The 26,911-nt window shown below is 44.8% G+C and overlaps 2 protein-coding genes and 1 pseudogene across 2 annotated transcripts; all 3 read right to left on the bottom strand.

The window, feature by feature from the left end:
• Window positions 1-1,888: 1,888 nt before the first annotated feature.
• LOC136524458 (probable L-type lectin-domain containing receptor kinase S.7) lies at window positions 1,889-12,022 on the bottom strand (annotated as a pseudogene).
• Window positions 11,933-12,708, bottom strand: LOC136520330 (uncharacterized). The gene is made up of 2 exons (XM_066513797.1): window positions 12,569-12,708; window positions 11,933-12,424 (listed from the first exon to the last, which is right to left on the bottom strand). The coding sequence occupies exons 1-2, from the start codon at window positions 12,704-12,706 to the stop codon at window positions 12,098-12,100; spliced, it is 465 nt and encodes a 154-aa protein (XP_066369894.1). The 5' UTR covers window positions 12,707-12,708; the 3' UTR covers window positions 11,933-12,097.
• A 389-nt stretch (window positions 12,709-13,097) lies between these two features.
• On the bottom strand, window positions 13,098-14,422 carry LOC136523162 (uncharacterized). The gene is made up of 3 exons (XM_066516939.1): window positions 14,051-14,422; window positions 13,674-13,832; window positions 13,098-13,589 (listed from the first exon to the last, which is right to left on the bottom strand). Exons 2-3 carry the CDS (start codon window positions 13,790-13,792, stop codon window positions 13,430-13,432), a joined length of 279 nt encoding a protein of 92 aa, XP_066373036.1. The 5' UTR covers window positions 13,793-13,832; window positions 14,051-14,422; the 3' UTR covers window positions 13,098-13,429.
• Between the last annotated feature and the right edge of the window lie 12,489 nt (window positions 14,423-26,911).

Consider the following 26,911-nt stretch of genomic DNA (forward strand, 5'->3'; position numbering starts at 1 on the left):
ATATACTGGAGTTTCGGGTATCCATGGGTTACCCAGAGGTGAAGTTACTTACCCATGCCCTACCCATACTATTGCGGGCACGGATGAAATTTCCTACACGTGCCCGCGCCCATCGGGTACGAAACCCGTGGGTATTTGCGCCTACGGGTAAAACTGCCATCCTTAGGAAGGTGAAACAAAACCAAGAAAAAATAATGGAACAAGGAACGCATAGACACAAAAAAAAAAGCAAAACAAAAAAAGAATTGAAAAAAGCAAAATCAAGAAAAGAAAGAATGAAACACAACTCAACCTACCGCAACTTAAACACAACTCGAACTTACCGCAACTTATTTTTAACCCCTCATAGGACAGTTAGGGATGAGCCATAATCTTTGGCCTACTTCGGTGGCGTGCAAAGAAGTACTTCCTTTGAAGCAACTTGTGTAATTTTGCTCTCTTTTTTTATCTTTCTTTGTCTCCTGAGCTGTTTCTTTCTTTCCCTCCCTCACTTCCCTTTTCTGTTGTCTTTTCTCCTTGTGCTCTTTGACCCAGGCTATCTTCAACAACACCACCTAAAATACAAGACTTATTCGTACTTTGGGTAACACAACAGGCAAAAGGTTCGATACCTATTCGGCATCTTCTCCAACAACAAGATTCAAAAGAGAATCCTTTCTGCAAATGGGTTTTCAGAAGAGGGATACCCATATTTGGGTTGTCTCTCTCAGGCAACCCAAAATAGGTCTCCCGTATAGGTACTCTGTTGGAGGCTGATTTTGGGTCTCTCACTAGCTATTTTAGGTTTGGGTCTCCTTATTGGAGATAGTGTCTTGGTTACGTTTTTTATTAAATTCCAGTAGGGGTTGCAGACCCCTCTTGTTCCTTTAAAAAATTATTGGCTTAAAAAGCTCCATCTCCTAAGCATCTCCAAGAGATTAGCCAAAAAGACTAGCTAAATTTACTGATTTAACTACTCTCTAAAATAGATTTGAACAAAAAAAATACTATAGTACTCCAACAGACTGTAAAAAAAACGGGATGACTAGTGAGGTAGGCTATCCAAATGTAGAGAGTGAACGAGGTGGAATGGACAGTAGGGGTTGTAGACCCCTCTTGTTCCTTCAAAAAATTATTGGCTCAAAAAACTCCATCTCTTAAGCATCTCCAAGAGATTAGCCAAAAAGACTAGCCAAATTTACTGATTTAACTACTCTCTAAAATAGATTTGACAAAAAAAATACTATAGTACTCTAACAGACTCTGTAAAAAAAGGTTGGATGGCTAGTGAGGTAGGCTATCCAAATATAGAGAGCGAATAAGGTGAGATGGAGGGCTACTAAATTTGGAGAGTCATTTACAAGTCTGTTGGAGATGTTTTTTCCTTTGATAATAGCCAAATTTACTCTTAGAAAACGATTTGACTAATCTCTTAGAGATGATCTTAAAACAGTGAAATTGAATGTGCTGGTGTTTCTGCCATCACCAACACCCGTTGTAACGTACGGGTAATTTTGCTAGTGAATATTTAAGTCTAAAGAAACCAGCAAATCCAGAATAAAAATAAATTAATTTCTATAATCATCCAAAATCAAACTATCTTTAAGTTTGACTAACTTTATAGAAAAAAATAATAACATATATGGCACTAAATAAATATATTATGCAAATATATTTATTTACCTACAAAGATTACGACCAGACTACATGGCGCATACACATGCTGCACTCCGTCCCGGCAACGAGGCCAGGAGCAGAGTCTGCTCTGTGTACAGTCTCCCCCTCCCCGAAGCAACTCTGCGTCTTTCTGCTAGTGTCCTCCAGGGACGGTTGCTCCATCATGCTGACCTGCGCCTGCTCGGCCGTGCTTGCCAAGCTCCCGTACCGGTCCCAATCACTCCCGGCCGTGCTATACACAGCGGCCACACGAACGCCAGTCTCGTGGCGGCCACACGAACGCCGGCTTCTGAGGTGGCACGTCCGGTGGCGGCATAACCTTGGTGATGACCTGCAGCGCCTGAGCCATGCTGGGACGATCCAACGGGTTGGGGTCGGTGCACGCCAGTCCAAGCAGCAGCAGACGTCTGGCCTCGTCAGCGACCCCTTTGGCCGTGGCTTATCGTAAACGATCGTAAATTTTCAGTCGAAACAGTATTTTTCTCTCACACAAACCAGCCAGCCGTACTTCTTCACGAACCAGCAACGATACGAACCAGCCAACCGAACAGGCTGCCCGTCGTCCTGGTCCTGCTGCCGATCACCACCACCTCCGGCGGCGGCAACAAGTACACTGGCATCGACGGCATCGAGCAGCTTACCCTCCCCGTGGAGACGCCAGATCCAGTCCGTGATGTGTTCATCGTCGTCAGGATCAGGTGGGATGTCCACCATGTCCCTGTTCTTCTTTCCTGTAACAATCTCGAGGACGAGCACCCCGAACGCGTAGATGTCAGTCTGGCGCGTGGCCTTGTAGCTCATCGCGTAGTCCGGCGCTATGTAGCCCCACGTGCCGGCGATGCCGGTGACGGAGCTCCTGTTGCCGGCGATGGTGCAGGCAATGCCGAAGTCGCCGAGCCGGGCACGGAAGTCGGAGTCGAGCATGATGTTGTTGGCCTTGATGTCGCGGTGCAGCACCATGGGCTCATGCTCGTGGTGGACGTAGTGCAGGCCTGTGGCGATGTCTCTGGCGATGCCATAGCGGGTGTGCCATTGCCGGAGAGATGTGTCTCCGTCTTGCTGCTGCTGCTGCTGGGCGCTACCTTTCTGGAAGAGGTCCAGGCTGCCATTGGTCATGTACTCGTAGACAAGGAGTGCCTCACCTTTGTTGTAGAAGCCACAGCAGGAGGAAGCTCGCATCGGTACACAGCTCCGTCTTAGATTGATCTCTAATCCTAAACTGAGCCCAACGACCAAGTTGGACCTTTGATCCGCGTCCTGATCGGGGGCGCCCAGCCCACTATGGCTGAAGGGCCCCTGTCACACTGTGCAATAAATAGAGGTGGGGCCAGCGGCTCAAGTCATGAGGTTCGCCTGAGCCGAGCTCCCAACCGAAATCCCTAAACCCTAATCCCGATCAGAGAGGGGCGCAGCAAGTGATGGGAAGCCACCAGCCACGCCACCTCTGCATCTACACCGAAGGGCTGCCACGACGTCGGACTTCACTGCGCCACCATCGGTCTTCACCGTCGGGCGCCACTGCTCATCACCGTACTCTTCCCCGACCGTCGCTGCTCTAGCGCAGACACCGACTCCATGGCGGACGCGAGCGGATCCTCCTCTACGATGTCAGGTTCGACACGTTCCTCCACTCCTCCCTCTAATCTCTGTCTAGAACATGTACTAGGATATGCTACCCATTTACATAAAGTACCCGGCTAGATCTACGCTCCTATAGATCATGTTCAAGAATCAACAATGGTATCAAAGCAAGGTTCCTTAGGTGTAGATCTCGGCAGAGGTGTTAGAAAAGAAAGAAAGGTCAGACCCGGTTCGGATCTAAGAAGACAAAGGGTTCGGTTGAACCCTAACCCTAACTGGGTTAAGGAAAGGAGAAAAAGAAGAGGGTTTCGGCCTTAAGAATGTAAGAGCCGAACCCTAAACCCGTGAAGACTTCACGGGGAAGATAAACAGTGAAACCCTAACAAGAAAAGAAACTCTAACCCTAGATCCCCAATCGGTTGAATCCGAGAAGAACAAAAGAAAGAATCAAATCAGAGGGGGATGTTGGGAAAGGGGAGGCCTACCTCGCCGCTACGTAGCGCTGCTGCCTCGCCGACGCGCGGGGAGAAGAAGGCCGAGCTGGAGGCGCTGCTCGCTGGGCTCCGGCCAAAGGGGCGCCGCGGCCAGGCCACTCGACGGCGGCGCGCTCACCCGCTGGGGAGCGCGCACGTCGGCGAGGGGGCCAGCGACGGCGCCATCGCTCCACCGTTTCGCTCGCTCGACTCGCTCGGATTGCGGCTGCGCTGCGGGGAGAAGAGTGGCGAAGAGACAGAGAGAGCAAAGAAGAAAATGATGATTAGGGTTTGGGAACAGCGGCTGATGGGGGTTTTGATATCCTGAAGTAGACGCGCAACAGACGAGCGTGATCGGGCCAGTGATCGGCCCAGGTGAGAGCGCGTAGGCGGGCGGCTTTGCTGGCCTAGGCCTAGGTTGCGGCCTAGGAGGCACAGCGTGCGCGTCAAGGGAGTTGGGCCGGGCCGTTTTGCCGTCTGGGCCGAATGAACAGTGCTGAAATGAATCAGTTTTTTGTTTTTTCTTTTTTCAGTAAATATTTATTTCTTGGAAAATGAATAAATGGCTTAAAGAAAATAGAAAAGAGAATTTTCCGGTGGGCAAAATTCACTAAATTGAGATTTATTTTCCGCTGTGTATTTAAAGATGTTATTTTCATTATTAAATTCGAACCAACGAAAGAATTTAAATTTTAAAAAATGGATATGTTTTAATTGATTATAATATTGTTATTATTCTGACCAACGTTGATTAATGACAATATTATAATGTTATTATGATGTCGTGCATTAATTTTATTTCTGTCCAACGGTAACGTAGAATTAATATAGATGATAATTGTATGTTTTAATTTTGACCAATATTGGAACTAAGGCATGTAATTGTTGTTATTATTTATGTTCTCATTCTATATAAATTATGTTTTCAGGCGGATACAACTTGATGGGTTGTATCAAAGAGATCCCCACTCTCAAATGTGATAACTACACGGAGTGGAAGAAAAAGATAGACCTGGCCTTCATCTTAGCTGAGGTGGACTAGGTAGTCACCTCATCGTGTCCCACTGAGCCTGTGGCACCGGTGAGGGAGACAAACGAGGCTGATGCCGCTTGGGCAACCAGAGAGAGAGATTTTATATTCCAAAGAATATCCTATGACCTTAAGCATAGAAAGTGGGTCACTGCCAACAAGAAATATATGGCTGTGATAAAGAACACGATTGAGCTTGCAATTGTGGGCTCAATCTCAGAGTGTGACACCGTCACCGAGTATCTCGAAAGAATAAAGAGTCAGTTCACTGGCTCTTCAAAGACATATGCTACCCAGCTGATAAAGCAGCTGGTGACAAAGAGATACTCAGGTAATGGTGACATAAGAGAGCACATACTAAGGATGAGCAATTTGGCATCCAAGCTAAAACCAATGGATCTGGCTCTCAAGGAAGAGTTTCTTATCCATCTGATTTTTGCTTCTTGCCAAAAGAGTTTGATACTTTTATTGTCAACTACAACATACAGCCCAAAAAGTAGGACATGGAGAGGCTCATGGCTATGTGTGTGCAAGAGGAGAAGAGAGTGAAAGCTGCCAATGGTGGCACTATCAATTATGTGAAAGACAACAAGAAAAAGAATAATAATGCTAACTCCTCAAAGCCAAAGGGAAAGGGTCCCATGCTGCATCAGCCTCAGCAGAACAAGTTCATAGTAGAGAAAGACCAGTGTCTCTATTGCAAGAAGACGAGACATTATAAGAAAGATTGTTCCGATTACTTAAAGATGATCATGACAAAGAAATATGATAACATTATTACGTTCATAAATGAATCTCTGTATGTACAGTATTCAAAATCTATTTGGGGGATTGGTTTAGGTGTAACTGTTCATATTGCTAATTCTTTACAGAGATTCCGTTCGACGAGGACTACGCAAAGAAGAGAAAGACACGTTAAAGTTGCAAATGAAGTCTGAGCAGATATCGAAGCCGTTGACGATCTTTCTCTAGAGCTTACTGATGGTTTCACACTTTTACTTAGAAATGTACTCTATGTTCTCTCCCTATAGAGAAACTTGATTAGTGTTTCATGCTTGGACAATGATGGATATGATTGCTATTTTAGAAACGACAAATGTAAAATAATATTTAATAATGCATATGTTGGTCTTGCTATCTTACAAAATGAGCTTTATTTGTTTATCACTATGTGATGATGTGAATGTTGTATGCGATGATGGGAACGTTGCGTGTGACAATGAGAATGTATCCTTGTCTGCGGATGTAAACACAAAACAAAAGAGAGCTCAAGATGCATTGTCGAAATTATGGCACTATCGTTTGGGCCATATTTCGAGAGAGGAATAGAAAGACTAGTTAAGAATGATATTCTTCCTCCATTAGAGCTCTCAGATTTAGAACAATGCAGAGAATGCATAAAAGGAAAGTATGTAAAGAAAATTAAGAAAGATGTCAAACGAAGCGCATGAATTTTACAAATTATTCACACAGATATTTGTGGTCCATTTCCTATAAAGAGTGTAGATGGTTATGATTCATTCATAACATTCACAGATGATTACTCCTGTTATGGGGCGACGTATCTGTTGCCATATCTGTCGCCCATATCTGTTGCACATAGAAAAAATCTTAAAGAAATTCAGTATGCACAAATGTAGTCCATCACCTGCTCCTATAGTCAAGGGCGACAAATATGGGGTTTTTCAATGCCCCACGAGCCAATATGAGATCGATCAAATGAAAGCGGTTCCATATACTTCAGCTATCGAAAGCTTACAATATGCTCAAGTATGTACGCGCCCTGACTTGGCATTTGTTATCGGGTTACTTGGCAGATTCCAGAGCAATCCTGGAACAGAACACTGGAAATTAGTAAAGAAAGTCTTGCGTTATTTGCAAGGAACGAAAGACCTCATGATGACGTATTGAAGATCTGATTCACTCCATATAGTGGGATATTCAGATTCTGATTATGCGGGAGATGATAGAAAATCTACGTCTAGATATGTATTCACTCTCGCAGGGTGAGCTATTTTATGGAAAAGCTCGAAGCAAACCGTCACTACATCGTCCACAATGTATGCCGAGTTTATAGCGTGTTATGAGACAACGGGGCAGGTAAACTGGCTAAAGAAGTTCATACCCGGTTTAAAGGTGGTTGACGACATCTATAGACCACTTAAGTTATACTGCGATAATAATCCAGCAGTACAGTATGCTCACAACAATAAGTCAAGTGGTGCTGTCAAACACATTGACATAAAGTATTATGTTGTGAAAGATAAAGTCCAGGATCATATCTAAGTCTTGAGCATATAAGTACCGAAAAGATGTTCGTGGATCCGCTTACAAAAAGCTTACCACCCAACGTGTTCAGAGAACATGTAGCCGGCATGGGTTTAAGAAAAAAGCCTATAATTCCTGAACAAAAGAAGGCTAAAAATTAAGTATCTATTTCAGAATAGAGTGGTGTGTTGTAGCTGTTAAATCTATCGGCAATTGACCGTGACAATGAAACATGCTCTATGCGTTAATCTGTAATGGAATGAATAAAAGTAAATGATATAAAATTAAAAGATGGTAGAAGATCAAGGGGGAGATTGTTAGGTTAATCTCTAATCCCAAACTAGGCCCAACGACCCAGTTGGCCCTTTGATCCGCGCCCTGATCGGAGGCGCCCAGCCTACTATGGCTGGAGAGCCTCTGTCACACTGCGCAATAAATAGAGGTGGGGCCGGTGGCTCAAGTCACGAGGTTCGCCTGAGCCGAGCTCCCCACTGAATCCATAAACCCTAATCCTGATCAGAAAGGGGCGCAGCCAGTGATGAAAAGCCACCAGCCGCGCCGCCTCGACATCTACACTGAAAGGCTGCCACGACGTCGGACTTCACTGCGCCGCCACCGGTCTTCACCGCCGGTTACCACTACTCATCACCGTACTCTTTCCCGACCATCGCTGCCCTAGCGCAGACACCGACTCCATGGCGGACGCGAGCGGATACTCCTCTACGGTATGAGGTTCGACACGTTCCTCCACTCCTCCCTCTAATCTCTGTCTAGAATATATACTAGGACATGCTATCCATTTACATAAAGTACCCGACCAGATCTACGCTCCTGTAGATCCTGTTCAAGAATCAACACTCCGAACCCTCCCTTGCCAAGCTTGGTCGTCTCATGGAAGTTCCTGGTGGCCTTCCTTATCTCGGTGAAGTCAACATGGGCTGGCACGCCGGGGATGCATGCCCTGCATGATCCTGATCAGCTCGTCTTGCTCCTTCTTCCACCTCCTGTACTTGGAGTTGAGGTACAAGAACACAAGTGCCGTCGTGATGGCCGTCGCAGCCACCGATCCAAGGACAGAGGAGAGTATGACGATCTTCTGTGAAATGACTCCCGTGGTGTCTTGGAAACCAGGGAGCCCGTCGACGGTCGAATTCCACCTGTGAACCTGTAGGAGCTGCCCCATGGAGGAGAAAAGGCCTAGCAATGCGTATTGCGCTCTGATGGTGATGGTCTTGCTGGCTATGGCGTTTGCAGGCTTTGGTGCATCTTCACCGGCGGCGTCGACGTAGACCGACATGCGGTGGCTGATGTGATCATAGTCGATCCACACTCTGTACTTCCTCACCGCCGCCGCTGCCACAGAGGAATTGCCTGGCGGCGGATCTATGCCAATTTGTACCCAGATTATGTCGCCACGAGACAGCAACGTCCCGTTATCTGGGTCTGTGCCGATCTCAGCGGTGAGGTGGCCGCCAGCACTATTGGTGGATGACGAGGGGTTGGAGGAGCTGGAGGAGGGGCCAAGTACCTGCCAATTGGGTGGGGTGGAAGTGAAAGTGCCGAATGGGTTGAACAAAGGCTCAACGGCGAACACCAGACTGGCGCCATTTGCTGCCTGCTTCATCTGCTTGTTTGGCTGCTGGTAGATGCTCATGGTGAAGACGACGCTGAAGGACGCTTCATCAATTGACCTGTCCAATTATCTGACCAGAACATTATGGTGTTACCTCTGTGTGCTGAGCATATAGCTAGGTTCTGAAACTTTCCAAAATGCTTTAAGATGTCCTTCCACCAAAATGATCCAATTGGGCTACTAGCTTGAGGGGGTGTTTGATTGTTGGAATAAAAGGCAGACCAGGTTAGCTTGACCCAAGGGATGTCATGATTGTTATAGAATTTGTCCAAGAATTTCATCAGCATGGCTTCATTTGGACTCTGAATGTCAATGATGCCTAGTCCACCTTGATCTTTTGGTTTGCAAGCAAATTCCCATGCAACTAGGCAGCTCCGTCTTCTGTTGATATCCCCTTTACTCCAAAGGCAGTGTTTCCTAAAAATGTCAATCTGTTTTATGACCTGGGGAGGGATTTTCATACTACACATGTAGAAAGTTGGAAGAGCTGAAATCACAGAGTTCACCAGGATGAGTCTCCCATTATAAGAGAGGAACTTACTAATACCTGATAATCTTCTCTCAATTTTTGTAAGAAGTGGAGTGAATTCAATAAGAGATGGCTTAGTAGTCCCTAGGGGCAGTCCCAGATAGGTGAAAGGCATATCACCAACTTTGCATCCAAAAGTATTAGCTAGGTGTGTGGCCCTGCTGTCATTCATATTAATAGGTACCAAGAATGATTTTGCAAAATTGACATGTAATCCTGTGGAGTCTGAAAAGGACCTGAGGAGACCTTTGAGATTGAAAAGAACTCTTGCTTCACCTGGTAGAATAAGAAGGGTATCATCTGCATATTGCACCATAGGGTAATCACCTTCAAAGGAATCACTGATGGGGTGTTTGATAATCCTAGAGTGCCAAGCCTTGTTAATGATAGACTGAAGTAGGTCTGCTGCCAAAACAAACAAGAGTGGGGAGAGTGGATCCCCTTGCCTCACACCCCTTTTGCAACTGAATGATTTTCCTGGATTTCCATTAAGAAGAATGGAGGAAGAACCAGAGCTTAACAGATTTTGTATCCAACTGACCCATTTCTCAGAAAAACCTTTGTGCCTAAGCACTTGAATGATGACCTGATGTTCCAATTTGTCAAAGGCTTTCTCAAAGTCTATCTTTAGAATAACAATTTCCTTTTTTGATTTGTGGCATAAATGTAGAAATTGAAATGACCATGCTAGACAATCTTGTATAGTTCTCCCCTTGATGAACCCATATTGGTTGGTATGAACTAACTGTAGAATAACTTTTTTGAAGTCTTGAAGACAGTATCTTTGTGATGCACTTGAGGGACTAATTCAGCAGTGAAATGGGCCTGTAATCATCAACATTCTCTGGATTTTCCTTTTTTTGGGATCAGAGCAATGAATGAAGATTTTATGCTTGACAGATTAATGTTGTTATCACAGAAATCCTTGAACAATCTGATAAAGTCATCCTTGATGAAGTTCCAGCATTTCTTAATAAAAAGTCCATTGAATCCATCAGGTCCAGGTGCATGACTGTTAGGTAGATTTTTAATAACTCCTTCAATTTCACCATCAGTGAAATCAGCATTCAAATCTTCCAGATTGTGCATTAGTAGTAAGCTGCTAAGATCATAGGAAATGTCAGTAAATTCACTAACACCCAATCTGTTTTTGTAGGTTGTCCATAACATATTAACCTTTTGTTCATGATCAGTAATAATAGACCCATCGGTGTTTGTGAGAGAAACAAAAAAAATTCTCTTATGAGCTATGGTTGCCATGGTATGAAAAAAAGTGAGTATTCTCATCTCCTAGTTTAACCCATCTAACAGAGTTTCTTTGTTTCCAGTAAACTCTCTTAGCCTCAAGAAGGGTGGCTAAATGACTTTTAACTAGTGCTCTAAAAGCCCTTTCCAGTCTAGACAACTCTCTCTGGTCTTCAAGCCCATCAAGGAGGAGTAGAACCCAATTATAGTTATAAATGAGTTTACTCAAATTTGATAACTTTTTGCTCCAGATTTTGAGTCCAGCTCTGACCTGCTTGAATTTTGCTGACATGGTTTTAGCTGCATTAGCATGATAGGGAGATGAATTCCAGTGCAGTTTAACTGTATCAATGAAACCAGGGTGCTCAACCCAGAAATTTTCAAATCTGAATTTTTTTGATTTGGGAATGCTACTTCCAATATGAAGAACATATGGAATGTGGTGAGACAGGCTTATATAGTGGTTGAACAAAAGTAGCAGGGAAGGACAGGGTCCAACTAGCACAGGTGAAGATCCAGTCCAGTTTCACCAACAGTGCATCATTCTGCATATTGCTCCAGGTGTAGTTTCTACCACTAAAGGGTATGTCAACAAGGTCCAAATCTGAAATAGTTTCATTAAACAAGTTCTTCTCTGTTTGATCCCCACCTGGTTTGTTTCTATTTTCAGGGTATCTGATAAGATTGAAGTCACCACCTAAGACCCAATCATCAAAGTCACTTGTGTCAAAGTTCATTAGCAAGTAATGAAGCCCATTTTCTGAGGAGAGCTAGCAGGACCATAAATGTTAGTGACATGGATAATGTTATTGTCAAGTTTGCAAAGAAGTTTGACAGTGATAGCATAAGAGTTGATATGTACAACACTACCATCAAATAAGCTGCTATTCCATATTGTAATTATCCCTCCAGAGGCCCCTACAGATGGGGAGTAAGCAAATTGATCTAAGTTCATAGGACAAAACTTTTTGATGTAAAAGTTATCAAAACTCTCCCTCTTGGTTTCTTGTAAGCACACTACTTGGCAAGCACTTTCAGAAATTTTATCTCTTATAGCATCCCACTTTTCTTGTGAATTTATACCCCTGACATTCCAAAAGAGAATTTTACTAGATCTGTTATAGTAGTTATTCATGGGAACCACAGTCAGAGGTAATGAGAAGTTTGAGCCACCAAGGGCCAAACTGTGTCACAAGAATGACAGAGATAATAAAAAGGCATAATCTGAACAAAGATGGCAGGGAATAAACTTAATACAGAAGATTATGCACAGATAGGTAAAATAGGAAATTGGATAAAAGTCCACACCAACAGAGTAGCAAAACACATGTTCAGAGCTCCAAAAAAGATTACAGCATTGATAGGTCTTATTAGTCCAGTACAGGCACTGGATCAGAGAGCTCAAGTGACTAACAAAAGAAAAGTGCACTACACATGGGACTAGTGCACCCGGAAACATCATGAGGCTTCTATTCATCTAGGTCATCCTTTTCCAGCAGACCAGCGGAGACAGTCTCAGACTGAATCTGGAGAAAACCTTCACCAATGCCTCTGAGGATTTCCTTTGGAAGGTGAGGGGCAATCTTGCAACCAGGAGGGGGCACCATGGCCAGCGGGACAGGCTCATCTTTATTTGCAGCAGGTTCCTTGGCTTTCTTGGCACTTTCAGCATCCTTGAAACCTTAGAGTTTGTTGGAGATTCTCCTGCTGCGCCCCAAGAAACTGTCATCGAGCTTCTCCTTCACTCTGACTGTCCTCTTCTTCCTTGGGGTCTGGAAGACAGGAGGTGGTGCATCCAGAATTTCTACATCCACCTTAGAACCAGCATTGCCTTCAGGAACATCTTCAACAATGTCTTCAACTATTTCATCAGCATTGTCACCAAGAACTTCATCTACCATGCCACCAAGATCAGTGTTACCATCAAAATCATCAACAACATCCACCTCATTCTCATCATCTTCCAGATAGTCAAGCCCAATTTTTTTCAGAGCATCAGCACCACCAATCTGAGGATGTAAAATTAGGGCCAAGTGAATCAGAAGGTGTTGATCATTGAAATATGAAGGGATAAGAGTGTTATGATTAATATGTAATAAGCTCAGGAATCTTAAGAAATTGGAAGATGGATTAGAGGTAATGAAATTTAGTACCTTTCTGATAATAGATAGAACCACTGTCACTAGTGGATCAGAGGCTGTAGATGGGCCAACAATGACAGATCTCAGAGTAGGAAAAGGGCCCTTCACAGCATCAAGCACAGCGAACTTTCCAGTAGCAGTATTGGACATGATCTCACTTTCAAAGCCTTGGCTCTCAATGCCATTCAACACATTCTGTGCTTCAGCCTCTTTCTCCACATCAGCAAAATGGGCTTGCACTGCATTCTGGGCAACAGCAACTGTGTCATGGGGAGCAAGCTGACTCCGACATTGATGAGCGGCTGCGAAAGTAATATACGTCTGGTTGTTTTCTTTTATTGTTTTTATTTCTTTTTTTAGGCTGTTTGGCATTTTGATTGATGAACGTCCATGGAGTGAAGGTTGGTTGGATTGATCTTGAATGTGCGTCATAAGTTGTTAGATGAATTCAGGAGCAGGTTTGATTTGATGGAGGGCGCCCGTGTTTGAGTTATGGAATAATAACAATCAACCACCAATAACGAGTTGGACCAAGCAAACATTACAAATATCACCCAGCAAGCTATGCGTGTTCAAGGCACAAGCTCAAATAGAGTCAAACCAAATATATATAACCAAAAAGGAGCTAAATACAACCAGCGGTTGTTCTGATGAGCATCCATCCTAACTAAAATAACATTGAACACAGTTTCCAAATCGATTTGGTACAAAATGTTCAACTCCATATTGCTCCATAACCATGATTGTCAAGATCTGCAGCAAAGCCATGAAATTCAAAAAAGGCTCGGTCTTGATGGTGTAGCATAACTATTCTATTCCTCCTAAATAACATTGCACTTAACATACACAAGACCCAAGCCAGCATGCTACAGCTTACTCAACCTTTCCCTTCCCTCTGGAATCATCATCACTCACTTGAGAGGACGTTGTTGGCTGGTTAATACGGTGTGGAGTCTCCTTCATCGCCATGAATATGTAATAGCCGATCACCAGATTAACTGCTATGACGGCCAGGATGACATCTGACTCACTCCTGAAAAATTTTATCATTATTACCAAATACATAAAATTTATCATTTATGTACTCCATTATCTGAACATAGTAAATGGAGTACACTGAACAGGAACAGCAGCCGAACCTGGAAACACCTGGTAGTAGAACCCATACATGATCACGACGGGGGCCATCCACATCACCATGGATGTAACCGCGAACTTTGTGATCGCTCCTGACATCGCTCGCTTCTCCTGATTGATGGGGGATGCTGAAATCAACCTACAGATATGAGCAGTTCAGTCAGAGCACAAAAAACAGAGAGTACACTGCTTTTAGCGCACGCACGCGCGCACGCACGCGCGCAGACATAAAGCAAGCAACAACTCAGTAAAGTGTATGGATGGATTGGAGCCGAGTACATCTCACCCAGAAAGATTTGGACTAGCTCATTCGCGGCAGAGAGGGGATCTCGCGAAACAGGCTGGAGGATTTCTTACCAACAAAAAGATGCAGTCAGTTCGATTTCCAACTGGGTCTCCGCTCGACGAGCCTGGCCCAGCAGAGGTGAGCTGAGGGCAGCAACGGCTCGAATCCCGGAAGTACTACTTCCGGGCGGCGAGTGGAGTGTGCTTGGTGGCCGGAGCCCGGAGCCGGGAGACGGAGGAGGAGCCGGGAGCCCGGAGCCAGCATGTCCACCATCACCGAATACACGCCCACCGGTGCTCTCCCAGTTCCCACCCTTTGCTAAAATTCATCGAACATCTCGAGAGCGAGTGAGCGACGTCGATCCTCCCGGCGCGCGCTAAGCGCAGCGCAGGCACCGCGAGATCGTACGTCCCCTCGTCGAGGGCGCAGCCCAAGGTCGCCATTTCGTCGAGCATCTCGAACGGCCTTGAGGAGAGAGAGAGCGCGCTAAGAATCTACTATTTCAATAGTAATAACTTACTCCTCCGTCCCAAAATAACTTATCGTTTTCGCTTCACGAGAAACAACTTTGACTAAATATATTAATATTTATGGTGACATAATTAGTATCATCGGAAAGCATCTTTAAATCTAGTTTTTTAACATATTTATTTGAAGATACAAATATTACACATATTTTTTATAAATCGAGTCAAACTTGTGGTACAGAAACTCAAAACAACAGTTAATTTGTGACGGAGGGAGTATATAGCAATACTTGCTGAGGCTTCTTTATCTCGAATGCACCATGTCAATTGGGGTGATCACTAATCATCTGTAGTGTACCATGTCACTTGGGATGACATATGTGTGACATTTTAGTCTCAATAAGTATATTGTCATTCAATGACCAAAATCACGGACAATGGTCTAAGGCCTTCCGCAGCGTTGCACTCGAGTGATGCCAAGAGAAGAAAGAGAAGATTTTGGCTTCGCTCCTCACATTGCAAGCAGAGAAGCTAACTCGAAGTGATGCCTACAAAATGGGGAGCGGTGCAAGTACGTTCACCGATGCCGAGCGATGCCCAATCAATAAAATAACAGGAGAAAATAGGAGCAGGCGATGCCAAGTGGGCATAAAATAGGTTAATTACTGTAGCAGGCAGCAGCAATAGCCTGCGTGCCTGCGACTGAACCAGAGAGAGAAAACAGTGAATGCTATTTTATTCAATGTGGGTCCCAACGATCCCATATGGCTCTGGTGCCAGATATTTTTCACACTGCAGCTCATTTGACATCGGTGCTCAATTCTAGTTGTGGGGCCCATATATTTTGGGGCATCTCTACCACACTGCAGAAGGCCTAAGGGCTATTCAATACACATATGCTCCATTTGGTGTTCTTTTGGGAGCACATGTTCATAAACAACACACCCAAACTAACTCAAGTACTCAACTGCAAGCTTCTCAGTTAACCTTATAGTTAATCATTCATCTCTAGACAAAGGCGTATCTCAACCTTTGTCATCTCAGGGGCTGAGGTGGAGTGGAAAGGTCGTTACTGCTAGTTGTAGACACTTTGTGGTCTGTTTAATTATAGGCTTGAGGTTAGATAGTTCAACTGGCTTGTGAAACTAGGGTATGAATATGGGCGCACACTTGTGTTTGTGAAATAGAGATGAGAGTTGAGCACTTGTTGTATTTGTTTGTTTTTTATACGTTGTATTATCTGTTTGCTTCTAGAAGTAGGGTAGGTACACACTTAGATTTTTTAAAGTAGAAAAAACTAAGGCATTGTTTAGTTGGCGAAATTTTTGGCGAAATGGTATTGTAGCACTTTCGTTGTTATTTGGCAATTAGTGTCCAATCATAGTCTAATTAGGCTTAAAGATTCGTCTCGTGAATTTCGTCTAAACTGTGTAATTGGTTTTATTTTTTATTTATATTTAATGCTTCAGGTATGCGTCTAAAAATTCGATGTGACGGAAAATCTTAAAAAATTTTGCAAAATTTTAGGAACTAAACAGGCACTAAATATATAGAGAGAGCCTAAAACAACGGCTAGTTGCCAACGGTCGAGAAGACGATGGTAATTGTTTATTTGTTTCATTGTACATATGTTATTTTTTTATTATCCTATATATATTGATTAATGTTGGGACAACCACACTAACACACTTGTTAGTGACAGCAAAAGCGCTTAATTTCACCACAATGCGAAATCAGCCCAGGTCGTCACCTATTCACGGAAGAAAACATATGCATCACACATATATATGAAGGAAATAACAATAGTCACAACTGGTCCCAATCAGTTATTATCACATCAGAAGCAATCACAACTGGTTCCAATCAGCTATGTTCACATCAACCGCAATTGCAACTGGTTGCAATTGATCATAACAACACCAACAGCAAGCACAACTAGTTGCAGCCAAACTCGCAGCAATAATAAGACATCAGATTTAACGTGAAAAAACTCCCAAAATGGGGTAAAAACCACGAGACCAAGCTAGTCAAATCTTCTTCTACTATATGCTTGTGGGATTATAACAAGTTCATCTCTAGATAGCACTAGAGGCAACCATACATCAAGATACAATAGATCTTGGATAGCAACAATAAGATTTAGGGGCTGCTACCTAGGGAGTGGAAAGACTTCACCAAATGATGGTGGAACTCATATTAGAGGCATCAAGGATGTGGATCTGAAGCTTCGCAACCTTGAGAACGAATCCTTCTTGATCTACTTCGAGCTAGATCTCCTCTCTAATTCCAGTCTTCTCCCTCTCTTTCTTTTTCTCTGATTTTCTTCCCTTCTCTCACGCGCAAGGAGAACAAGAGGGGCTGAACTGAGCTGTGTTGTTCTCTCAGTCACACACCAGGAGTGGCTCTCGTGATGTCCGGAGACTTCCTTTCCTTCTTTAATAAGACAAGGAGCAAAACACTGAGCCTATTCGCTTGCTCGTAAACGATCGTAAATTTCCAGTCAGGAACAGTGTTTTTCTCTCACACCAAACCAGCCAGCAGTAAATAATCCACGATCGTTTACGGCCTCCCGAACAGGCTGTAGATGCACATAAGGTTGATCCATTTCCTATGTTGAACCTATGACATGTGGGCCTACTCACTAGGAACATTTACCCTCCTCAACACCCGCTCGTGAGGAGGATTTCTCAACAATTAATATTCTAGAGTGGATTATTTGTCCTATCTAATGAGTACGTATGCATGGAGTCATAGGCATGCATCTGACTCATGGCCTACCAGCTCATCCCATGAGCTAGGGCACTATAGATGGCCTAATAAGATATGATCCCACCTACTCTTCTTCAACGAGATCGATACCGAGCTGATGTGTTTCTACGTGAACAAAGGCAGAGCCATGAAAGAGTAGAAGATACGTCGAACATCCATGTAAAAGTGATAACACTATGGAGATTTGAGTAAATTCGTTCAATTCGGGCCGCACATGTCATTCAATCGTTGCAACGTACCCAGAATACGAACAAACAAAAACTGAATGACGCATCTGTTTACAGAAATACATGAAACAAATTAATTAATGCTGATGACGATCGAGAAGCGACGACTTGACTGCTCCCGGAGCCGGCCGGCCTGCCGGCCTCTGTTAGTTAGACGACGACGAGGAAGACGCGGTGGAGGTCTCGAGATGGCGGCGAGTCGCGGCAGACGACGACGTCGCTTGTTCTTCCGGCCTTGCAGGAAGCACTCGAGCGACCTCTTCAGCGACGACGACGACGGTTTCCCGGCGGCGGCGAGGGCGGCGCCGTCCGCTCTCGTCTTCTTGGTCTTGGCCTCCTCCACCGCCCTCTTGGCCGTGGCGATGATCACTCTCGCCTGCTCCTCGGTGGCCTCGACGCCACGGCCCACCGCCACCTTCTCCGGCACCGCAGCCCCGCTCCGCATGCTCGGCTTCGTCGTCATGGCCGATTGGTTGAGTTGGTCTCTGCTAGCTAGTCTTTCTTCTATCTCTCCCTGGACACGATTAGAATCTCAGAGAGAAGAGAGAGGGAGAGGCTAGAGAGGAAACTACTAGCAGCACGGGAGGGAGGCGATGGGAGAGATCGATGAAGGCGTCCTTTTAAACCCGCCGTCAGCCGGCCGTCTCCACCTGCTGCTTGGGTACGGTTGGGATCCGCACGTGTGTTTTGCTTCTACACGTGCGTGTGCGTGCTATGTTAATGTTAGGCGTGCTCGATCGGATCGTTTCGGTTGTGCAATGGGTTACCAGCACACGTACTTGCCAGTTTGGGAAAGTCCCGTCGTTGCCACCTGTCACCTCTGGGACCGCCACATGCTACAACCGGTAAGTACCCATGCGAAAGCGAAACAGTGTGGCCGGGTCGGCCAAATCTGCAGGTTAGAACACATGAGGAGCACGTGCTGAAACTGACAGAGATTTAGGAGTGTGTGCGGCTCTCAGTCTGTGTTGTGCACTAGCTGGTTGATCTATCGGATTAGATTTTGGTGATGGCAATGGCATATCGAGCTAGAGCTTGCATATTGCTAGGTAGCGCATGTGTGTGTTTGGACGACGACAGCTCAGTTCTAGCAAGGATGTGTGGTAGTATTGTGTTGTATTAAAAGGGATTTAAAAAAACCATTCTAAAAGGGACTTAAGATCGTGTGAGATATCATTTCAATGCCGTTTAATTAATGTAGCTCTTTTAATTTGTTTTAGGAAGATGATTTATAGGTTTGAGTCTTCCAGAACCCAATAGTTTCTATCCTATGGGTTTCTGGGTTAGCCGGCTTGCATATCCCATCCCATGCCTTAATAACTGAAATAAAATTAGATTAATAAAAAATATAAGATATTTGATGATGCACTTTCACCTTTCCAACGTTCACAGTTCTTTAATGCATCTATAGCTCTCCACATTTTAGTATACTAGTATATATTTTCCATAACAATTTGCAAAAATGGATGACAAATGTGTGGCATGTTAGTCTCAATGACTATATATATTACCATTCAGGCTATCTCTGGAATGCGGGATTTGTTCATGTTCATGTGGTTTTCCTGTACAAAAATAAACTGATTCATATGAAGTTCCTATATAATTCCTGTGAAATTCCTGCGTTAGGGCTATATTCAATACACATATGCTCTATCTGGTGTTCTTTTGGGAGCACATCTTCATAAACAACCTAGCACACCCAAACTAACTCAATTGTAAGCTTCTCAATTCACCTTGACAATTAATCATTCATCTCTAGACAAAGACATATCCCAACCTCGTCATCTCTGAAGCTAAAGTGGATGGAAATGTTGGTACTACTAGTTGCAGGCACTTTGTGGGCCGTTTAGTTATGGGCTTGAGATTGAAAAGTTCAAGGCTTGTGAAACCTGTAGATGAATATGGGCTCACGCTTGTGTTTTATAAATTGAGATAAGATCTGAGCACTTGTCGCATATGTTTGTTTGCTCAAAAAAAATATGTTTGTTATTTTATAAGTTGTATATTGGTTTATTTCTAGAAGTAGGGTAGGTACATGTGTAGATTTTTTGAAATGAAAAAAAATATATAGGCAGCCTAAAACAACGGCTAGTTGCCAACGGTCAAGGAGACGACGGCTTGGTTCATTGTACATATATTTTTTTTTCCTTACATACAACATTAATTGTCCTCTAGAGACTAGAGTGAGTTTTTTGTCCTCTCTGGTAGGCATATGTCGTTGACTCATGGGCTACCAAGCTCATCCCATGACTCACTATAGATGGTCTAAAAAGATATGATCTCACCTACTCTTCTTCAACGAGATCGATAGATATCGAGCCGATGTGTTTTCTACATGAATAAAGGCATGCAGAGCCATGAACGAGCAGAAGATAGGTCGAACATCCAAGAAAATGTCATATCGCGTCGATCATAATAACTCTAGGGAGATTTAATTTCGGCTAAATTCCGGCTGCGACATGTCATTCAATCGTTGATGCGTGCATTTGCACCGTACCCAGCATGATGCATGCATGCATCTGTTTACAGAAAGACATGAAACAAAAACTGATGACGATCGATCATCGAGAAGCGACTTGATGTCTTGATGACTGCTCCCGGCCGAGCCGGCCGGCCGCCGGCCATCTGTTAGTTAGACGACGACGACGAAGACGAAGACGAAGACGCAGGTGGAGGTCTCGAGGTGGCGACGAGTTGTGGAAGACGACGGCGCCTTGTTCTTCCGGTCTTCCAGGAAGCGCTCGAGCGACCTCTTCAGCGACGACGACGACGGTTTCCCGGCGCCGTCCCCTCTGGTCTTGGTCTTGTTGGCTGCCTCCTCCTCCACCGCCCTCGATCTTGGCCGTGCAGATGATCGCCCTCGCCTGCTCCTCGGTGGCCTTGACGCCGCGGCCCGCCGCCGCCGCCTTCTCCGCCAGTACCGCCACCGCAGCCCCGCTCTGCATGCTCGGCTTCGTCGTCATGGCCGATTGGTTGGTCGCCGTGGATCAGTTGATCGATCTCTGTAGCTAGCTCCCTCAGCTGGCCCTCTTCTTCTCCCTGCTGGACACGGTTAGAATCTGGGAGAGAAGAGAGGGAGAGGCTAGAGAGGGAACAAAGCAAGGAATGCGAACTGAGATGAAGAGATGGCCGGCGCGGCGTGCTTTTAAACCCGTCGCCACCTGCTGCTTGGGCTGGGGCGGCGCACGTGTGTTTTGCTGCCACACGTGCGCGCGCGCATGGCTTCGTTTTGTGGCGTGTGCGTACATCCTGTGTTAGGCGTGCTCCCGATCGTTTCGTCTATGCAACAGCAGCGGCTTACAACTAAAAACACTTGCCCGTTAGGCGTTAGCCTTAGGGAATTCCCCATCGCTGTCAGAGTGGAATTTTTTTTAACACTTTTTATAAACTAATTTAAAATCTAACACTGTTTAAATTTTATTTTCAAAACTAATACTTTTGGCCGCGTCTATTTCAATGGCGCAGCGAAACGCCTGTGCCACGCCATGCGGCGCGGCAAAAGGCATGACGTGGCGACGACCGAGACGTTGACCGGTGACGTGGCAGGGGCTGTCGTGCCACGGATCTAGACGCGGCACTGCCGTGCCACGGCGCATGGCGTGGCAAGCCGCGGGAGGTGCAACAGTAGGGCACTACTGTGCCTGTGCATGTGCCTATTGTAGCAGCCGATGGAGACGCAACAGCAGGGCACTACTGCACACAACTGCAGCGACGCAACTGCAGGTGCATGTTGCTCCGAGCGTGCAACCATGCGCTTCCACGCCGGTGGAGTGCATGCAGTTGCCTGCTGCTTTGCAGGTGAAGGGACATGCTGCCCATCAAATCACATAGCCTCTAGCTATGTATTGTATGTATATTCATTCTTTTAACAGGAGCAGATTATATGTTATTGTACCATATTTTACTACTTCTGTTTGGATGTAAGTTTTGTGTTCAACTGATATAAATTGATTATTCGTAAATAAGAATAGTCAGCAAACTATTATATGATCTTTTTTTTTGCTTTTTTCTGAGTTTATGTATGTTTTATTTGGTTCCCCTTTGAAATTTTCCAATTTGACTTCCATGCAAATAATCTGGCTATTTTTAAATTTTATTTATTTATTTTCTGTATGTTTTATTTGGTTCTCCTTTGATATTTTCCAATTTGACTTACATAAAAATAATATAGTTATTTATTTGTGTTGTTTGGATAGTTTTTTTTGTTTATTTGATCTAGATCCAAGGGTCATGAAAATCAAGTGTTGTATGGACCAGAATCACTCGATTTTTTATCTGTTGCCGATCGGGTGTTGGGGCGCCGTCCAACACTAGAGTGTCACGGCTCCAAAAATCACTCGCCCTATGGGTAGAGAATTTTCAACGGTCAGTAAATAAAGTGCAAAACTGAGCAACCGAGTGACAGTAGCTCCATGGAAAAGCAACTCTTCCAGCAATCAAGATATCATATATCAGAAACTAATTTTTAACAGACTTCTCTGTTTTCTAGTAAGCATCCATATATAGATATTTCCCAACCGTTAAAAAAAACCCAACATATCATCAGTACTAAGAGTCATACTCTAAGTCTCTGTTAGGAATCAGGATAAATACGAAAGCCAATTCAGCAGGGCTTCTTTTTCTCTCTAGAGGTTGTTTACATGTCAAATCTCAGCTAACCCACAAAACACCAATACACCACATGTGAAACATTATTCTTTTTGCTGTTGTACCAAATGGTGTCTTTTGCCTTCCTAATTGTGAATCAGACCCGCATAGAAGTTTGTTGAGATCATAAAAAAGGTCTCCCCACCATCTCTAAGTGGTGCTAGTTTTGGTGTACTTTAGTCAACAACTGTGTCGATGCGGGACCCACAGGATACCCCGCAAGGGAGAGAGAAGATCTAGTCCAACTAGGATTCTTCCCATGTAATCTTAGTAGTAGAACTATTAAGTAATCCTACTAGGAAATCTCATTGTAAACCGACTAGGACTCTGGCCTCCTGACTATATAAAGGAGGGTAGGGCTCCTGAGACAAGGAGACAACAATTGTACAACACAGCAGATCATAATCAATCCAACGCAAAGGCTAAGGCCGATTGGACGTAAGGTTATTACTCGATCTACGATCGAGGGCCTGAACCAGGATAAATCGGCTGTCTCTTGCGTAAACCATCGAGTTCGGCATACGCCGAAGCCCGAACATACTGCCCCGGGTACCCCCGTGGCAGGCTATCGGTGGTGAAACATCGACAGCTGGCGCGCCAGGTAGGGGATTTCGGCGACTTTGCTCCCAAGAGCTCGATGGACCTCGACAACATGATTTTCCCGACGGGATCAACTTTCATCTTCGGCTCATGGATCGGCGAGGCAGACAACAACGGCAAGCTTCAAAGCCATCTCCTCGAAGATCCAGATCATCTAAAAGAAGTTCCTATTTCAACAACTACAACGGATCAGCTCACCAGAAGATTCGCGCAGCTCATAGTATCCGAGTCAAATCGGATTTCACGACCACTCGTATCCGATTCAAATCCAAGCTCCAAGACGAAGTTTAATCCGAGTGCTTTCAAGAAACCGAGTTCTTTTTTGGCAAGATTCCAGAGCACAACCCAAAACAACTCGGATTACCCCCAGGATTCTCTCAAGAAGTCGAGTTCTTTTCCATTTGGGCTCGACAACATGGCAAAATCCTATCAAGGACAGGTCGAAAGATTTTTCAATCCAAGATTCGGGATACCACTGACAGGAGCTCAGGAGGGCCTCGTGCTAACGATAACATCGCAGGACTGTATCATCCACTGGCCAGATTCCGTTCCTGAAGGTAGCGGAACCCAACTAGTCAGCACAACAACAACAGCTATTTTACCTTACCAAGAAGGAGACTCGATCTACGACACCGAGGCATCCACTAAAGTTATCAGCGACTCCGACAGCATGAAAACTAACACCAATAACAGGACGACTCATGCGCGAGAAGTGCTCATGGTTCGACGACCACAGTCACCATTAAATCCCCCGGAAGCACCCGATGTCAGATCATCAGATGAATCAGAATCCAACATATCACCCTTTGCCCAGGGCTACGACGGAGAAACAGATAGTCAGAAACAGGCTAGAGAAAGAAAAAACAAGTTGAAGCAAGGGCGCCAACACCGTGCTAGGCAGCGCAGGGAGGCTTGGATCAAATACGAGTCAGAATTGGCTGAGTACGACAAAAGAAAATCGCAACGAGAAGTCGAAGGGAGACGCACGGCGAATACGCCTTACGATAAGATTCGAGAAGCATTAGAAGAACTCGGAGCAACTTCGCATCCTGGTGAGAAGTATGAACAGCTCCAGGACTTGCTCCGATCGATAATCCCGAGAACGCATGAAGAGAAAGCTCGATCAAGACTACCCGCCAGATCAACAACCCACCGGCAAGAAGATCAAAATCAAAGGAAATCCGCTTTCGAAAGACTTGGGCCGAGTGGAAGCCATGACGGAGGAAGTAGGAAGGAACATAATCAAGGCCACTGATTTGAACAACTAAGGAAGACTAGGAGCAGGGTTCCTACCCAGACAACCTCGCAAGATTGTTCCCATCAGAATGACAGTTGGCTAGAGGAAGGCGCCGAATCTGAATTCAAAGAAACCAAGGCACACGACAGGTTCCCCTGCTTCGCGAACAGGCTCGCATTGGTGCGATTACCTCACAAATTCAAACCATCTAATCATTCCAAGTATGATGGCAAAACTGAACCAAAGCAATGGCTCAGAATATATTCACAATCGATTGAACTAGCCGGAGGAGACGACGATATCAAAGCCCTTTTCTTCCCCATGGCACTGGAGGCCATGCCCCTCCAATGGTTTGATAAACTAAATCCAGGATCTATCAGAAATTGGGAAGATTTGCAGAGAGCTTTTTGTGAGAATTTCGCAGGAATCATTACACACCCAATCACTCATGCAGAACTAAAAGGACTCAAGCAAAGGGGAGGTGAAAGTCTCAGAAACTACTATCGACGATTCGGCGAACTACGAGCTCAAGTGCATGACATAACCGAACGAGAAGTGATTGAAGCTTTCTCTCACGGAATCATGGCTAGATGGCAATTTCAAGACTTCTGCAAAGAAAATCCGAGAAACAATGAAGAATTCAGACGTACAGTAGAAAAGATGATTACTGCAGAAGAAAAAACACGAGAGAGGTTCCCAGACAGAAGCAACCAAGACAACCCGGACAAGCAAAGTCAACGAAATAGCAGACATCAAGAAAGAAAACGTAGACCAGACAATACTGTGGCAATGGCCGACAAATCAAAGAAGTTTCCCAAACCCAGAAGATATGATGACATTGAAAACATACGTTGCCCATTGCACCCTAGTGGGAGGCACACCATCGGAAATTGCTACACTTTCAATGATCAATACACAAGAAAAGATAGTAAGAAAAACACCAAAGAGGACAATCAGAAAAGAGAAGAAGACAACCACGAGGAAAAAGGATTCCAAAAACCTAGGGGAACAGTAGCAGTGATTTTCTCAGGGGCTCCGGATTACAGAAGCAAACATCAAGAAAAACTAGCACTGCGGACCATTATGACAGCAGAACCGGCTACACCAAGATACCTCAATTGGTCACAGTATCCTATCCAATTTACCAGAGAAGACCAATGGACTAGCGTGGGAAACGCAGGCCATTATCCATTGGTTCTGGATCCGACTATTGCTGGTATGACCGTCACCAAAGTACTAATCGATGGAGGAGCTGGGCTTAACATCATCTTTTCAGAAACTCTAAGGAAAATGGGACTACAACTCGCCGGGATGATTACGCCAACAAGCACACCTTTTTACGGAATAGTACCCGGCAAAGCAGCCATGCCACTCGGACAAATTACTTTACCTGTTACCTTTGGAACTCCTTCAAACTACCGAACAGAGTTTATCAAATTTGAAGTCGCCGACTTCGATTCATCATATCATGCAATCCTCGGACGTCCAGCACTGGCCAAATTCATGGCAATACCACATTACCCGTACTTACTACTTAAGATGCCAGGACCCAACGGTATCCTTTCCCTTCGAAGCAATTTAAAGCGCGCTTTTGACTGCGACGTTCAAGCAATCCAAATTGCAGCTAAAGCGCAAGCCGACAATGGAAGAAAAGAAATAGCCGCAATCGCTGCAGAAACAAGCCAAGAAGAATTAGAAATACCGGCTAAAAAGCCCAGCATCATCGCACCACCAAAAGAAGCCGACGTCAAGCAAATCGACTTAGGCACAGGCGATACCTCCAAGACAGCAACTATCAGTGCTCACCTCTCGGCAAAATAGGAACTCGCGCTCACCAACTTTCTTCGGGACAACAAAGATATCTTCGCTTGGAAGCCAGCCGACATGCCAGGAGTCCCAAGGGAGTTGGCTGAGCACAGAATTGATGTTAACAAAAGCTCCAAACCTGTAAAACAACGGCTACGACGATTCTCACCCGACAAGAAGGCAGCAATTAAAAAGGAAATAACAAAACTGATGGCAGCCGGATTCATCAAGGAGATCCTACATCCAGATTGGCTAGCAAACCCGGTCCTTGTACAGAAGAAAAACACGGACGAGTGGCGTATGTGCGTCGATTACATAGATCTCAACAAACATTGCCCAAAAGATCCGTTCGGGCTACCACGCATTGACCAGATAGTTGACTCGACAGCAGGATCTGCGTTATTATCTTTTCTCGATTGCTATTCAGGATATCACCAGATCGCACTAAAAGAAGAAGACCAGAGCAAGACATCTTTCATCACCCCGTTTGGTGCCTACTGCTACAAGACCATGTCGTTTGGACTAAAGAACGCTGGCGCCACGTACCAAAGAGCTATCCAAACTTGCCTTGGGAATCAAATCGGTGAAAATGTGGAGGCATACGTGGACGATGTGGTGGTGAAAACAAAGAACCCAGACACTCTAATTGAAGATTTAAAGCAAACCTTCGAAAACTTGAAGAAATGGAGATGGAAATTGAACCCAAATAAATGTGTATTTGGAGTTCCCTCAGGACAACTACTCGGATTTTTGGTCAGTCAGCGCGGGATCGAAGCCAGCACCAAGCAAATTCGAGCTATAACAGAAATGGGCCCACCTAGAAGTGTCAAAGATGTGCAGAAACTAACAGGATGCATGGCTGCCCTCAACCATTTCATATCAAGACTCGGCGAAAAGGGGTTACCTTTCTTTAAACTACTAAAGAAGACAGACAAGTTCGAGTGGACAATAGAGGCCGACGAAGCTTTCAAAAAACTTAAAGAATACCTCACTTCATCACCTATCCTGACACCTCCAAAGAAAGATGAAGATATGATGCTATATATCGCGGCAACTCCTACCGTAATCAGCACAGCAATAGTCATAGAAAGAGAAGAACAAGGGCGCGTGTATAAAGTGCAACGTCCAGTATACTACATCAGCGAAGTACTGTCAGAATCCAAAATCCGGTACCCGCAT

Source organism: Miscanthus floridulus, chromosome 18 (genome assembly GCF_019320115.1).
Source record: "Miscanthus floridulus cultivar M001 chromosome 18, ASM1932011v1, whole genome shotgun sequence".
In the NCBI taxonomy this organism is placed as follows: domain Eukaryota; kingdom Viridiplantae; phylum Streptophyta; class Magnoliopsida; order Poales; family Poaceae; genus Miscanthus; species Miscanthus floridulus.

Bases quoted from the DNA above. Each gene is read 5' to 3' on its own strand.
- LOC136523162 (XM_066516939.1), bottom strand. From the start codon at position 13,792: ATGTCAGGAGCGATCACAAAGTTCGCGGTTACATCCATGGTGATGTGG. The intron at 13,590-13,673 runs GTGTACTCCATT...AAAATTTTTCAG, and splicing joins TCGGCTGCTGTTCCTGTTCA to GAGTGAGTCAGATGTCATCC.
- LOC136520330 (XM_066513797.1), bottom strand. From the start codon at position 12,706: ATGTCCAATACTGCTACTGGAAAGTTCGCTGTGCTTGATGCTGTGAAG. The intron at 12,425-12,568 runs GTACTAAATTTC...TTACATCCTCAG, and splicing joins TTCTATCTATTATCAGAAAG to ATTGGTGGTGCTGATGCTCT.